The 14,884-nt window shown below is 41.5% G+C and overlaps 1 protein-coding gene across 3 annotated transcripts in view; it reads right to left on the bottom strand.

The window, feature by feature from the left end:
- EPB41L4B (erythrocyte membrane protein band 4.1 like 4B) overlaps nucleotides 1-14,884 on the bottom strand; it is a 293,968-nt gene that overhangs the window by 200,599 nt on the left and 78,485 nt on the right. For all 3 annotated transcript variants that reach the window (XM_019540677.1, XM_019540686.1, XM_019540694.1), the window contains exon 2: nucleotides 4,744-4,848. In XM_019540677.1, the coding sequence (XP_019396222.1) occupies nucleotides 4,744-4,764 (21 nt within the window). In that variant the 5' untranslated portion in view covers nucleotides 4,765-4,848. The remainder of the gene's footprint in view (nucleotides 1-4,743; nucleotides 4,849-14,884) is intronic.

Below are 14,884 nucleotides of genomic sequence, written 5' to 3'. Positions count from 1 at the left end.
TGCTGATGCTATCAACTTGCTGCACAGTTCACCATTCTAAATTACAGACTGATCCATTAGAGAAGCTTTTTGATATTACAACGAGGGTTATTCCTGAAAAAATGGTAGGTGATATTCTAGCAGCAATAATGATAAACAATCAGCTGCTGACACCACTTGTCTCACCATATTCACTCTATCAAATTTCTAGCGTGGCAAGCAACAGACGGAGCCCCCAGTGCTGCTCTCCTTGCAGTACAATAACACTTCTGACTAAAATCCAGAACTGTGATCTGTGGTTTCTTGGCAAGCAGCCTTAAACCACAGTACAAGCACCTAAGGAAACATAGTAAAGACATATATTCCTAACCTCAAAGAGCTTGCAATTTCAGACTCTATCTGGTAAATGACTCTGGGTGAGCAAGTTCTGCAGATATACAGAAATAAATGCAGTATCAAGACAAGAGTTGGAATGAGTTCCAAAAGAAAAAAAAAAGAGGGAGAGGGTGGAGAGAAAACTACCAGAAAAAATATAAAAGAGACTAGGCAAGGGTTACAGGACTGGGGGAAGGGGAAGGAAGCTGGGTAACAAAAATAATGAAATACTTTGCTAAATTCAGTTGTACGGCTTGTTAGCAAAATATTATGCCAAGATTACATGCTGTGAACAAGTGGGAAGTATCTGGAAATTAGGGAAGATGGATAAATCAAAACAACCAAATTAGAAGGAGTAGAGGGAAATGATGTAAAATAAATGGGCATAAATATGAGGATGAGGAGGACTGTGTCACTTGATTAAACACCCGGACTAGGGACAGACATTCAAAAAGCCTGAGCCTGAACTGATTCAGTCTTTGCAGGGTAGTCTAACCTGCTTAGGTTGAACCAATTTGCAACTGCTGACATTCCCTCTGGACAGAGCAAATGCAGACACATGCCTGCAGTGGCTCAGGCTAGAAGCCAGTGGGTACTACAGCAACCCTCCCTTCCTTTCTACACTGCTGAGCTGTCAGGCCCTCCCACAGGGTGCTCCGATTAGGAAGGGGTGTAAACTCCCACCCTGCCTGTACCATCCTGGGCTTTTCCCTGCTCGCTGCTCAAGGGGCAGGATTGTTGCTAGACCCCAGTCCCCCGCTAGCATTCGAAGCAAAGGGAGCATTTATCAGTCCATCAACAAAACAAAAGCCTCTCTCATTAGTTCAAGCTCTTCTTAAACAGCTTTTTCTTGGGAAGGAACGGGGAGACATTACCAGCTGACCTGCTGATTAACTCCAAAAAGCCCTAAGTGGATGCTGTCCTGTCTGCTTGTCCCAGTAAAATTGGAGATATACACACAGACACCTCTCAGCAATAGTTAGTAGAGGTGCACAAAGCAGACTGTATTCAATTTGGATTCAGCCTGCTTCGGGAGAAGTGATTCAATTAATTGATTTGGATTATTGTCCCGATTCAATTCAGCCAAATCCGAATCTGAAGATTCGAAGCCGATTCAGAGAATCAGCGATTCAGCCACAGACACAGCTTTAAATGTTTTTTCTACATGCCTAGAGGTACCAGCCATGGCTCACGAAAGCTGAGATGGTGGGGTGGATGGAGCGTCCCACAAGAGAATTGCCGCCCCCCCCAATGCTCGGTGGTGGACCCAGAAGTGCTTCTGGTCCATTTCCAGGCCCAGTGCCAAGTGTGCTGGGGACCACCCCCGTGCTCCCAGGGGCACTCCATCCGCTCCACCATCTCAGCGGTCACAAGCCACTTAGTACCTAGAGGTATGTAGAAAAACCATTTAAAGCTGTGTCTATGTCCAAATCATTGAATTTCTCCAAATCAGTTTGGAGGGTTCCAATTTGGAGAGATTAAAGGGTCTCCTGATTCAATTGAGATTTGGAAATTCAGGCACCAAATTGGGCCGAACCTCTGCCAAATCGAATCAGCGACCAAAGCTTTGCACAGCCCTATTACCTAGCATACTAAATGCCTAGGGTCCATGTGGCTGGGGTCAGTGCTATGTGAGACAGGAGTGAGGGAGGGGGAATCCCTGCTTGAGCAGTGAGGTGGTGGGGGGCTGGGGGAAGCAAGGCACACCTTGCTGTGCCTTCAGTCTCTACTGGAGCTCTGGCTAGGGAACAGAGGAGTGGGTCCAGACTGTTCTTTGCACCAGACAGCACAGTCCAGGGCTGCAAAGAATCTGGGATGCTGGGGGGACTGATTTAACTTAAACCAGGAATGGGTCTGAGACAGACATTGTATCAAAGGGTTCAAGCAAATCAGTTAAGTCTGACACTACATTCAACCACGTTTATTTTAAACCAGTTTCAGCCATTTTGAAACTGGTTTATGTGCACTAAACTTATGCTCTGTTACAGGTTTAAACCAGTTTCTGATCACTTAAGCTGGTTTGTATGTAATGTCTGTCCCTATGCCTGGTGTTGACAGAGATGGTTTCCCAGAGGCGTTCCTGCTAGTACTGGTAGGCTTAGCATTTTAACCCTGAATGATTTCTCCTTTGTGGACGCTGTAGTGGGACCAATCCTTGAGTCCCGCACTGTTTTAGCTGGTTGATACAGCCAGAAAGTTGGCTCTGTCTCTGAAGGTCTATGCACATGCTGCAGACCACATCTCCCCTTGTCTGTGGAACCTTTGTGGTTGCATTACTTAAGCCCTGAAGCCAGTGCCGTCTCCCGGCAAGTCTTAACTAGAGCTACCTCATCCTTTTGGGGTTCTGCCAAAGTTATGGACCTAACAACCTTTTACTGCTTTTTTTTTTTTTGGGGGGGGGGAGACGAGACCACCAAATAGTATAATCAAACAACAGACAGACTCTGCAAAACAATTTCTGGAAACATCCACTTTACTTTAAATGCAAGAGATAAACTAATCTATGGAAATAGAAGACTTGTACTCAAGTCTCAGCTTTGTTTTTCTTGCTATTCCAAGAAGCCGTCTGCGTTCTGTCGATGTCTGCTTACGGGTTCAAAACTCTCCTTCAAGTCCTCCAGGTCTGGCCTGCTTCCTTGGTGGAAAGGTTCCGTTTTATAAAAATCACAGGACCCTTAATCAGGTGAGCACTCTGAGAGGTTTTAAATTCTATACCAGGCTATCTGGTGCTTGGTTATAAGGCTGCCTGTGGGAACACTGTTCTCTTGATGATAGCTAACTTATGCCCAAGGCTGCTTTCACTGGAACAGAAGACCCTTTAAGCAAAAAGAAAAAAACACTACTCATTGTCAATATGTTCAAAAATCCTGGTCCAAAAAAGAGAGAAAAGATAGCATGAAAGACCCAGTATATCTTATAGCCAAAATGTCAGTCGGACACCAAAAGCAATGTAGCTAGAGGGTGACAGTGGCGACAATGAAAAAAACCCCAGTGCTGACACTGCTGTTAGCACATCTATGCTTTCTGGTGATCAGTACAAACAATTTCACGAACTACTGTTTCCCTTAAGGTAAAATGAGAAGTATATGTTCAAGTAATGAAAATAGGCGTTTTCTCCTCTTAATTTGATCTTCGCACGAAATTAAAAACCTCCTTTTTCAAATCTCAACCTATTACAGTATACGCATAAACATCTAGGTCTCAGTGGGTGCGTCTATACATGCCGTTTAATGCACAGTAGCCTATTCTACTGTGCATTGAAGTAACGTAAAAAAAGTGTTAATATGCAGTAGAATAGGCTACTGCATGCTAAGCCTCACCTAAAAAGCATGCGCTTGCACTACTGCACATTAGTGAAGCCTAATGCACATTTATTTAGTACCTCATATTGGAGGTACTAAATTTAATATGCATTTGAAAAAGTGCATTAATGCACATGTTGACACACCCAGTGAACCGAATTATTTCAATTTAAATAAGATATTGTTCAAACCTAGTCACACTCAGACACTATATTTTCCTCAACCACTGTACCATGTTTGCCACATAACAAAAACAAAAATTAAAAAAAAAAGGAAAAAGTCAGAATCTACATTTCACTGTATGCTATTATTTCTCTGCATGATTCCAATATTTTATCTGAATGGCAATTTAATGCAACTTCTCTCTCTCATTCTCCAGGGAAAAATATATTTACTTATTCCAGAAAGAGGCCTGTGGCAAGAATTTATCTTCCTGGTGTTTAAAACCCTATTTGCTGCTCAAATGGCTAGTAGTGGTCCCCAAACCCTGGAGAATAAGATGTACATGTCAACAGCAAAAAAGCTATTATTAAACAGCTGAATTCTGTTATCAATACATAGCTGAAAGAAATGTAGTCTCTTCCAACCCAATATTCTTGTAATAGCCCTAAATGTGAAACAAGGCAATTCTTATTCAATTTTTTCAGCAGACCCAGGGGATCCAAGATGAGGTAGAGGGGAATTTTGCATCATATGTACTGTACAGTATCTTAATCAACTGCTTAAGAGCAACACCGAGAGCAGGGTAGCTGTTACAAGAGGCCCTGGTGTACTGGGAGACCAAGATTATTGTAAAGGCATTTTTAATACTATGGGCCAGCCAAACAGCAAGCATCTTCCCCAATCCATCCTCCCCTGCCCCACCCCACACACAGAAGCAGCACTTCATTGGTCATTTTTATGACTAAATACATATAGTCAAGTGAATGTGTGAAATGGCATGTGCCACTTTTTCAAGAACCTGACATTTTGTGCAGGAATTGCCAACCAACAGCCAACTAATTTTCATTATACAATTCATTTCTCAATTCCTCTATGGACTTTCATCCATTATAAATAATTATAAACACAAAAAAGTTATACATACTGTAACCTGGGAGGCATCCATGAACTGTAGCCCAAAGTAATCTGTTTCCACAAGGTCCAAGTGATATACAATTTGGTCGAACAAATCCTGCCCTTTGGCATTTTTCTGTAAGAAAAAAGATTTTTTTTTAATTAAAGTAAGATTTTTTTTGCATGATTCATTTTAAAAGCTGCCAGCATAACAAACTATTTAGATGTTAAAGAATTATGTTGAAAGGGGTTTTGTTTCCTTCAATTAGTAAGATATTTTAGGTGCTTATCTGCATCAAATTTGACAAATCACCAAAGTAGATAATAAATTTACTGTTTTAAATTTAATATCATCACATTTTTCTCCCAATTTAACTCTAAAAAATGTTCTACAATTCAACCTAGAGTAAGAAATGAGGAATATTACTGCCATTTTTCTAAAATAAAAGAGCCAATGTTTTAAACCCCAGGGTACTGAATTCTCCATTACATGTCTGCTCGAGTCATTGTCTAAAGTCTGTTGGCAACTGGCTGATGTCAAATGTAATCAATGCACTGCCACGCCACCATTCAAGTTGCAAAATAAATTTTAGACAACTTGACTAGTTAAGAATACTATGAGCAAAGGTACTGGCATTTGATAGAGTCTTTAAATAATGTTGCTAATTGCTGAACAGCAGTTACAGCCCTTGCACATAAAGAAGCCAACCTCTTACTAATTTGGCACCCTGCTCGGCCTGTGGGGGTATGGAAACTGAACTACTCTTGGCTGAAGACACTAGTTAGGAAGCTTGCCCTAACCCTACAGCAGTGCTTCTTAACCTTTTTGGACTCAAGGTACCTCTCCATAAATTTTTGTGAATAGAGCAGCACCTGGTTTCAAAAGCTAATGCATATAGTTCAGCGCTGACATCCTTGCAGAAGGGCTGGGCAGTGAGAGTGGAGGAACACTCAGGCTGGGACAAGTCTGAGCCTGTGCTTATCTCATCACCTCCCAGCTCATCATCTTTCAAAGGATCTGGCAGCACCAGGTGTCTTGGTTCCATGGTTGAGAATCAGTGGCCTAGGTGTGCCTGCATGCTTGTATACTTGTTCAGTGACTAACACAAGAACTTTAGTCGCTTGTACTGTTAAGTCCAAGCAGGGCAAGAAAAAATAAATCTTAGTTAGACGTGTTGGGAATAGTAGGACAAAAACAAGCAAAACACACCAATTTGAAATGCCAGATTGTCAAGAGCTTATTTTAAAAATTCTTTTGGAAAGAGTTTTATTACAAAAACAAACAACCAAACCAAACCAAACATTTGAGTAGGATTCTTCAGCTGAAGCCTCATTTGATTTTGGAGTCAGGGGAAGTACTGTAAGTATAATCTAGTCAATTTCAAAATACAAAACATTCATGTATTACTGTGCCCAAAATGGCTCGTTTTTGCATTTAAATTGCTGCATGAGATTTTCATGAACAAAACTGTAAGAGTATCTATCTCTCTAGCTATGTATGTGTGTTTTAGCAAATGTTCATTAGTATGTCTATTAGTATTACTCTGTAAATCTACAAAGGGACCCATCATCCAGGTCAGCAGTTCCCAATCTATTTTCCATGGTAACTTTTTAACTTGTGGTCATCTTCTGGGTCAGGCCCACTGAACGTCTGTAGGACCTGTAACCCAGTGTTTCTCACCCTGTGGGTCACAAAAATATTTTGAAGGGTCACAAGCTGTGGCAGGCCAGAGGGGCGGCAAGAGAGGGAAGGAGGTAGGAGAGACCTGTATGGCTGGGCTGGTGGAACCAGGGCCAGTGCCTATGCTCACAGGGGCAGAGGGGCTGGGAGACACCATTCGGGAGGCAGGTGGGGCCATGACCAGGCTGCCTGGCATGGCATGGCAGCCCTGGCCCAGGACAGGGAGGCTGCCACAGGCCTCTCTTCCTCTTCCCTCCAGCCCATGCTGGGGCCGGACTCACTCTGCTGCTGCCTGCGTGAGCCAGAGTCACGGCAACCACCACGCTCTGGCCCAAGCAGGACGGCAGCAGCTAGGAGCCTCCTCCAGCAGGGCTGGGGGGCTGCGGGTCAGGCACCAGCAGGGCCAGGACGGTGTGAGCTGGGACAGGCCATGGACCTTTACCATTGGGTCCCGGTAGGAAAATGGTTGAGAAACACTGCTGTAAACCACTAGTTTGGAAACTGCTGATCTAGGTCCTTTTCACTGGTTAAGAACAGACATTTTTCCAAATGGATGAACATGCAGGTACACACACTCCCTTCCCCTCTGCCCACCCTCCCCCCCACCAGGCAATAACTCCATGCTTCAAAACCCAAGAAACCCATCAGTAAAAGTCCCTTGACCTCTGTTCTTATTGCCATCCTATTGGTTTTCTAAGCATTTTGCCCAAGTGTTGTAGATGTAAGTATGTTAAGGGCAAGCCAATAGTATGAGAACATGCTAGGGTTCTGTTGAACTACTATTCCTTGACTTCTGTAGCTATTAAGCACAATAATTATTATGCCAATGGACAGCTGGTACAAGCATGCTGTAGGGTTTCTAGTTCTGTACAAAACGTTGCTTGCTTTATGTTTGATCTTAGAGTCTTGGATTCGTATCCAATAGGCAGAATTGCACAATTTAAGAACACTGTTATCAATACGATTATACCATTATTATGCACTAATTCCTGCTTTCTTTTGAGCTGCTGATACAAAAAAGTCAGACCTCAAAGTCTCTTGCAACTGATCTGAAAGGGAGCAAGGAATGGCACTAGCAAGAGATGCTACTCAACCCTAGGTTTAGGCTGCATGCCAGGAAGTGCATGCATCTGATTGATCTTGAACTTACAACAGGCATTGTCTAAAGACCTCTGAATGCATCTATCACTATGAATTAATCAAACCACATTAAAGAGTCAGAATCCTAAACACATTAGACATTGCATGTCAGTCCAAATCTTGGAAAAATTCACTGATTTCAGCTGGATCAGAATCTGACCTTCAATTCAAGTGTTCAATTTGATTTTCCACATGTAAAAGCAAACAGCGGTCACCTGGTAAAATGCCTATTTCAAGGCTGCAAGCTGTTATCTTACGCTATCTAGAGACTGCCTTGTTATTATAACCATAAAGAATAGAATGAAGAAAGTCACCTTCACTAGCTTCCTTGAAGAGGTCAAACAGCTCTGGTGTAGGTAGCAAGTTCTAGTCAAGCTCCAGCTAAGGCAACTGACAAATTGAAAGCTCTGCAATTCAAACTTCTCAGTGTTTCCAGGAACATCCATCTGATCTCCATTAAAGATGTACAGCTGCTTTTTAACATAAGCAAGAAAATGGCATCTTGGGACATTTTTTTTTCCCAGGGGCACAAGATGAGTAACAGGAAGGCATTCGTTATTAATCACAAATCTGACAAGCTTATTGCTAATATCTAAAAAGAAGATCACCTCCTAAAATGATGTTGCTAAGAGACAGTACAGTACAGAATTTGTTTTGCTGCTTAAGAACTGTAATATTAGATGTATGTTACAGAATATAGACTGTAACCAGATAAACTAAGACAATGTATTCTGGAAGGTGGTTTTGAAACGCACAGTAATGCTTGTGAAAGGTGCCAGGGTACAGCTCAGCTGAACGGAATATTTTCTTCACCTTAATGTGGGTAAATATTAGGAGATCACACCAACTAGCTGAAATGATGGCCCAGTGTTTTATGACCATTCAAGGTTCAGTAGCATGTTTATCCATAAACTGCCAATAAGCTTGCCCATCATGCCATGCTCACCAGTCACACTAGCCTGATGATATTACACAGCTTCCAACACAAGCTGGGCTAGGAGCACACTACTCTGTGAGCACCTCTATACCAGATGTTTGCTGAGGAGTAGACTAATTGGCTCCGCAGTAAATGTCTCAGCATTTACATGCCCAGCGCTATTAGGCTGGAGTAAATTAATAAATTCTACTGCAGCGTACATGTAGACACTGACATGGCTGGCTGGGGCACAAGAGTGCTTCAGCACAGAGACTGCCTGATGGCTAGCCCTGCAATAGGGCACCTCATGACCCGGCCAGCCCCTCCACAGCATGCTGAGCCAGGTTGGAGCAGCCCCAGGCTGGCAGGCGGCCCTCCCAAGCCCTCTGTCAGCCAGGGATGCTCCAACCCAGCTCAACATGCTGCAGTCCCAGGTGCATGTTCAAACAGTGCGCCCAGGAGCAATAAACTCCAGTGGATTAAGGACAGATGGTGCTTTGAATTTACTGCACGTGTAGATAAGCCCTATCAATAAAAATACAAAGGTGAAGCAAGTTAGGTGAAAGAGCCTATTCTTCCAGATTTGTTATAAAAATATAAAATGCAATATGTAGCTTCCAACAGATTACAGCCTTTTAGCTGCCAGTAAATTCTACATCCTGATGACTTGCACCTTCAAGTGACCAGTATTTTTTAATCCAGCTGCTATACTAGGTAGTTTCCTCAAGGAGTTCTGAGAAAAACGAAAACTTTCATTTAGGCATTACAGCAAATAGGATGATGGAAGAGTGTAACTCCCCCTTCCTCTGCTAACAGCACACTGTGTTGCTCCCCCTTCTTATGCAGCTTCACCACCTGGTAGTCTGGAAACTGAGAAGAGAGGGCAGCAGAAGGGCTGGAGGCAAAGGTGTAAAATAGATAGGAATCTTCCCACACAGATTTATGCGCCTGTAAAAATTATCTTAAATGAAATATTGCCCATTTTTCTCAAAAAAGTCACTAAAAAACATAGTTTTTAAAGTCTAAATGCATGAAAATTGCCACTTCCTTACTAAAAACTATTGGCTTTTTAATGAGCTGTTTTAAGAGAGTATTCAGTTAAAATGTTCAGTCCAAAACGTCACTGCAAATTAACTGGAAAATGGGCTCATTAGGAATGCTGTGAAATGGAAACAACTTTGAAATGTTATAATTTTTCTCATGGAAACTTTTCATTCTTTTTCACCCAGCTGTATTGTACTGCTGTGCTCCTGGGGCTCCAAGCCTTCTTGCCAACAGGTAAAAGACTATCATGATAATCTTCCTCCTCACCCTTTATGGGAGGAACTGCACTCAACCGGCTTTGCCAGAATAAAAAAAGGTGAGAAGGAACCCTCTTCTCAACTTGCCCACACCTGCTATTCTTCTTCCTGGCACCCTGCAGTTAGTTTCCCTTTCTTTAAGGATTATTAATTTTGCTTGACAGGTGGTAAAGGAAATGGCAAAAATCAGGACAAAGACTACAAGTTTTGAATTTCATGGTGTTAAAAACACATGCAATAGAAATGGTTGTATTAAAGGACAATTTTTATCCCCACATTGCTGTCTAATTAAGATTTGTCAGCTAAAAAAACAAAGCAAAACAAAACAAAACAAAAAACCTAACAGTTTACTTGAAGTAACATGCCAACAAAAGACGTTCTGGCATTTTTACCTTGCCATTCCGCTATTGAGGTATACTTTTCTTAATTGCTGATGGTATCATCCATTTTTTGTTTCCCACCTCACATCAGGGACTGACGAATGAGACAGTGGCAATGCACTGCTCTACTTGAAACAAACCGGTGCTTTTTTAAATTATTTCTTATTCAGCTCTTTACAAGCTTGTTCTTTCCTCACCCATCTTATTCCAATACATCTGATCTACTCTGCTCACATTCAACAATGTACAAAATAATTCCTCAATCTAAATTACTTCCCAATACTTTGATATCTATACCGATTCACATTCTGAAAACAATGTAGATCTTCTGTAAATGTAACAGGAAAAATAATGTTCAAGTGCTTTCTTCTGTTTCTTTCTGATAAGGGTAGCTGGAAAAAAAATCATAAATGCCTTTCCTCCTTAATTTTACTTTAGATGCAACAGAATTATCAATCCTTGGCTTCCCACTTCCTGCAAGAGGATTTCTAAGAGCACTGAACAGCTGATATAACAGTATTTAGAGACACCAATTGAAGATAAAAAGGCACATGCATTAAGTCACTGCTCATTGTTCAACCCGGGGACACAGTTGTACACCAGCAATAATATGGAGTGGAATGGAACTGGCAGTGTGCAGCCTTTTAGGCTTGGGACAGAAGTTGCACATAAACTGTTTTAAGTCACCAGAAACTGATTTAAACCTGTAACAGAATAGAAGCTCACTACATATAAATCCGTTTCAAAATCGCTGAAACTGGTTTAAGACAAACCTGGTTGAATGTAGTATCAGACTTAACTGATTTGGTTCAAACCAGTTTATGAAACTTCGGTCCCAGACCCCTTCCTGGTTCAAGTTAAATCAGAGTCCCCTAGCATCCCAGCTATCCTCTCCCCACCTCTGGCTTGGGGTCTGGGGTGGGGGGTTAAACCCACCTTCCCCTGAGTATAGAGCTGCCCTGTGCTAAACTTACAGCTGGCTGTGACTGGACTACAAATCCCAGAGGCACCTGGAAACAGAAAGAGGAAGTGATGAGCAACCCTGGAGACTCCCGCTGTTGTGATTTTGGACGGCAAATCCTAGAAACCTTGCGGGGGCAGCAGGGAGAGGAAACAAACACACCGACCATACTGGTTATGTGCCAGACAGCTGTGCTTTAGCACCCTCCCAGCTTATGGCTTGAGTCACTACAGGCATGTAGCTCCATTTCCTGAATCAAAAGTGAGTGTGTGTCCAGCTGTTTCTCAGTTTAATCACTGCAGCTTAGACTAACTTGCAAAGACTGACTCAATTCAGCCTCCCGCTTTTTGACTGTCTGTACTTAGCCTTACATTCCACTGTAATTCCTGCTTGCTTCCCTGCCCGCTACTTCCACCCTTCCCAAGTTCAACCTGGCAACCCCCAGGCTCACAGGTTGGATACCTTTGTTTACAGAAGGACTGAAAACAAAATGTAATTCACACTATCCCTATTTACCCTGTAACCTGAAAATTGTTTTCACCCAGAAGTCTCTCACAAGCTCTCCAGTTCAAATACAAAACAATCTATTCTTACACTGAAAAGCTTCACACTCATTTCACTACATAGTTGCCCCAGAACTGCCTATACCTTCAGAGCAAAAAGTAAGGAACAGTGACCAAAAGAAGTTTTCTGTGGACTCTGGCAAATTTAAGGGTTAAAGGGGCAGAACCGCAACAGCCTGGCTAAAAACAAGAGCTTGAAGTATTTTGAGTTCTGAGCAAAAATTGTACTTTCCAACTTTATTAATAGAGACTCACTGCCTCAAATACCTTCTGTGTTTTCCCAGAAAAGGAGCATCTAATAAGTGGAAGGCAGCCAAGCAGGTGACGTAGATAGTGGAGCTGATGTGACTGTATTATTCTGACCCTCAGGAAAGATGACTGCCCAATTTCAAAAGGCTCTAATGACAAAGATCTTATTTCTTTCCCCTTTCTCTGTCCTTTGTTTATTTAGCACCCTTGTTCTCTATGAATCTATTACTAGCATTTGACAAAATAGGCTACCACCTATGAAAGGTTATGCCTTTCCAAGTGACTCAGCCTGTAAGGTGTCACCATGCCCTAGCTTATCCTGTTCTAATGGGTAATTTGAGAACATGTTTCTATATAAATTTGCCTGAGATGGATCAATATAGATACCATGATCTAGAGCGCCAGTATTCTACTCTTCATTTTAAATATGTAAGTTTATGAGGAAGATGCAGTGGCACCTTGTACACAGTAAGGGGTCATTGTCCTTTTGAGCAATTAAAGACTTATTTAACTGTTATTTTAGAAAGTTACTTTCCTCCAGATTACTGAAATAGATGCCACAATCTGCTGTATAGAGGCCAGAGTAAAATCTGTAAAATTCATTTACAATTTTGTTGTGGAACTGTAGATTCTGTTTCCTTTGGGGATTGATTAACAATGCATATTTTTGTGACTCAAATCTTGGGAAATGCTGCTGATAGTTTGCCTGATCCTCCTTACTTGTTTAAATAATTTTTCCTTCAATAGAACATAATTTCTTCTTATTAAATAGTAGATTTGGATTTGGTAAATTGTTATTGGATATTGTTTAAGTTTGTTGTTTTTTTCAACTCAAGTGTAATTGTGCCTGAAAATTTTATGTTGTTATTTTCTCACATTCACTACTATGCCTTTTTGTTCACTGTATCATCAGTTTCTCTCATTATATTCCTTGCAGGTTTCCCAGCCAGTAATCAGACTATACAGAATATTTCACAGTAAAGAAAAAATATCTATATATTTCATAGGGTTTTTCTAAAGGATCTTTCCATACAAATAACTAATCTCCATGTTTACAGAACTTTTGTAAAATACATACCATCTTGACTTAGACCACCTGTACTTTATATGATTGCATTGTCCATTAGAACATAAATAAGTGGTTTTTGTTCAATAAATTAAAAATGAGAGCTCTTGTGTTGTGAACTCCAGAAAGCCTTTGGACCAGTTGAAAAAGCTGAGGCTAGAACAAAATGTGCCCTGGCTCTCATCCTACTGTCCCTTCTCCTTTTTGGTATTTAGGTGAAGTCAACCGCAGAACAAGCAGGATCCCTTTTACCTGCTTCCAGGTCTCAATGCTCTAAAGTTTTGTTTAAAAGGCAGACAGTTTTCAGGCCACTCCTTTTTTTGCCTCAGCATGAGGAGATCCAAAGCAGCTAAAACCAGTTTTCTTAGCTATCCATACACATGAACGACAGAACTGTACATTAAGAATGTCCATATAGATAACTGTTATGAAAGGCATCTTCCTTTGTTTCATTCTGCAATGTATATATGCTCTAGTCATCAGAAATAGACACACTGATTCTTGTTTCCTTAGGAAGTAAAATAAATAACTTACACTCTACATTACTACAGGTGTTCAAAATGTTTACCGGACACTAATTACAGTGAACAACAAAACAATAAATGTGTATATGCTTTTTTTTATTCTACCCTACTCTATATGCATTCATGTCAACATAGCTCATATCATATATAGAATAAAAGTGATATAATGAATGCATGGGTGTAGGTGGTGATATAGTGATAAAATGAATGCATGTAATTTCCTGCAAGTGTCCACAACAAATATATATGCAGCAGCATATATAGTTTTCTACTTGCATGTTTTTGAACTCTTATTTTTGCAGCCTTTTGTTCTGAAAAGCAGCCAGACTTACACAAGAGAATACCTATAATCTGAAGCAATTATGCAGAGACTGCTCAAAGTCAGATAAAATATCCATGGAGTCAGCCTACCTAGCAGATGCAACATTTTGATTGGAGAGCCCAGAGAGCAAATATTACTTCACCTGGCTGTTCTGAGAGATAAGGACTGTACTTTTCTGTGACTAAGCACTAGGTGAGGGGCTTCTTAGAAGAGTAAACTGACTCTTGCCTGAATAATCTCATGTGGCATTTAGAGTATCACAGGCTCCCCACACTGCTCTTCTGTAGCTGCTGCCAGGCTCCCCACCTCCTACTTTTCACTTTCCACCCTGTCTCTGGAGGCAGGTCAGCTGGGCCTATCTGGTTAAGGAGACCTGGGGGCACTGGTACAGTGAAGCAGGGGCAGGGGGCACCAGCAGCATGGGAAAGGGACACATTGGGAGGATAGGAGGCGGGGGAGCAGCCCTGTTCTATAGCAATGGAAATGTTTTTTTAAGTCTAGATATTACTTTAATAGGTGGGAAGCACCAAAGACAATTTGGGGTTTCTGGACATGATAATCTGTCCATGTTTATCATTTGTTTTCCAGAAGCTCCTTCTCTGACAACTCACCCTAGGCAGGATTCTAGACAGTGAGATATACTTTCTGCTGGTAGGTTTTTTGTGGGTTTTTTTCTAAATCTTCCTTCTCATCTTGGTCCAGTTGATTAAAATCAAGAGCTCCAAGCACATATTCACACACAGTGAATAGTACTACTTGTACGTTAGATAAAAAATAGAGTTTTCAAAAGACTTTGAGAGGGAGGAGGGGAAAGGACCATACTTTTACGGAACAACTTTAATGTAAAACACTCCAAAATTTGAACAAAGATATCATTCTGTCTTTACGGGCCATTATTCCCTTGGTAAGCAATGGTTTGCAACAATGAAGGAAAGGCTTACTCGTATCCAATATGACAAATGCATCTAATTAAAACAAGTGATCCTCCCCCTCTATGCGGCACTGGTCAGGCCGCAGCTGGAGTACTGCGTCCAGTTCTGGGCGCCGCACTTCAAGAGGGATGTGGACA

This window comes from Crocodylus porosus, unplaced genomic scaffold, assembly GCF_001723895.1.
Source record: "Crocodylus porosus isolate Cpor-Errol unplaced genomic scaffold, CroPor_comp1, whole genome shotgun sequence".
In the NCBI taxonomy this organism is placed as follows: Eukaryota; Metazoa; Chordata; order Crocodylia; family Crocodylidae; genus Crocodylus; species Crocodylus porosus.
This window is presented reverse-complemented; position numbering and strand designations above follow the sequence as displayed.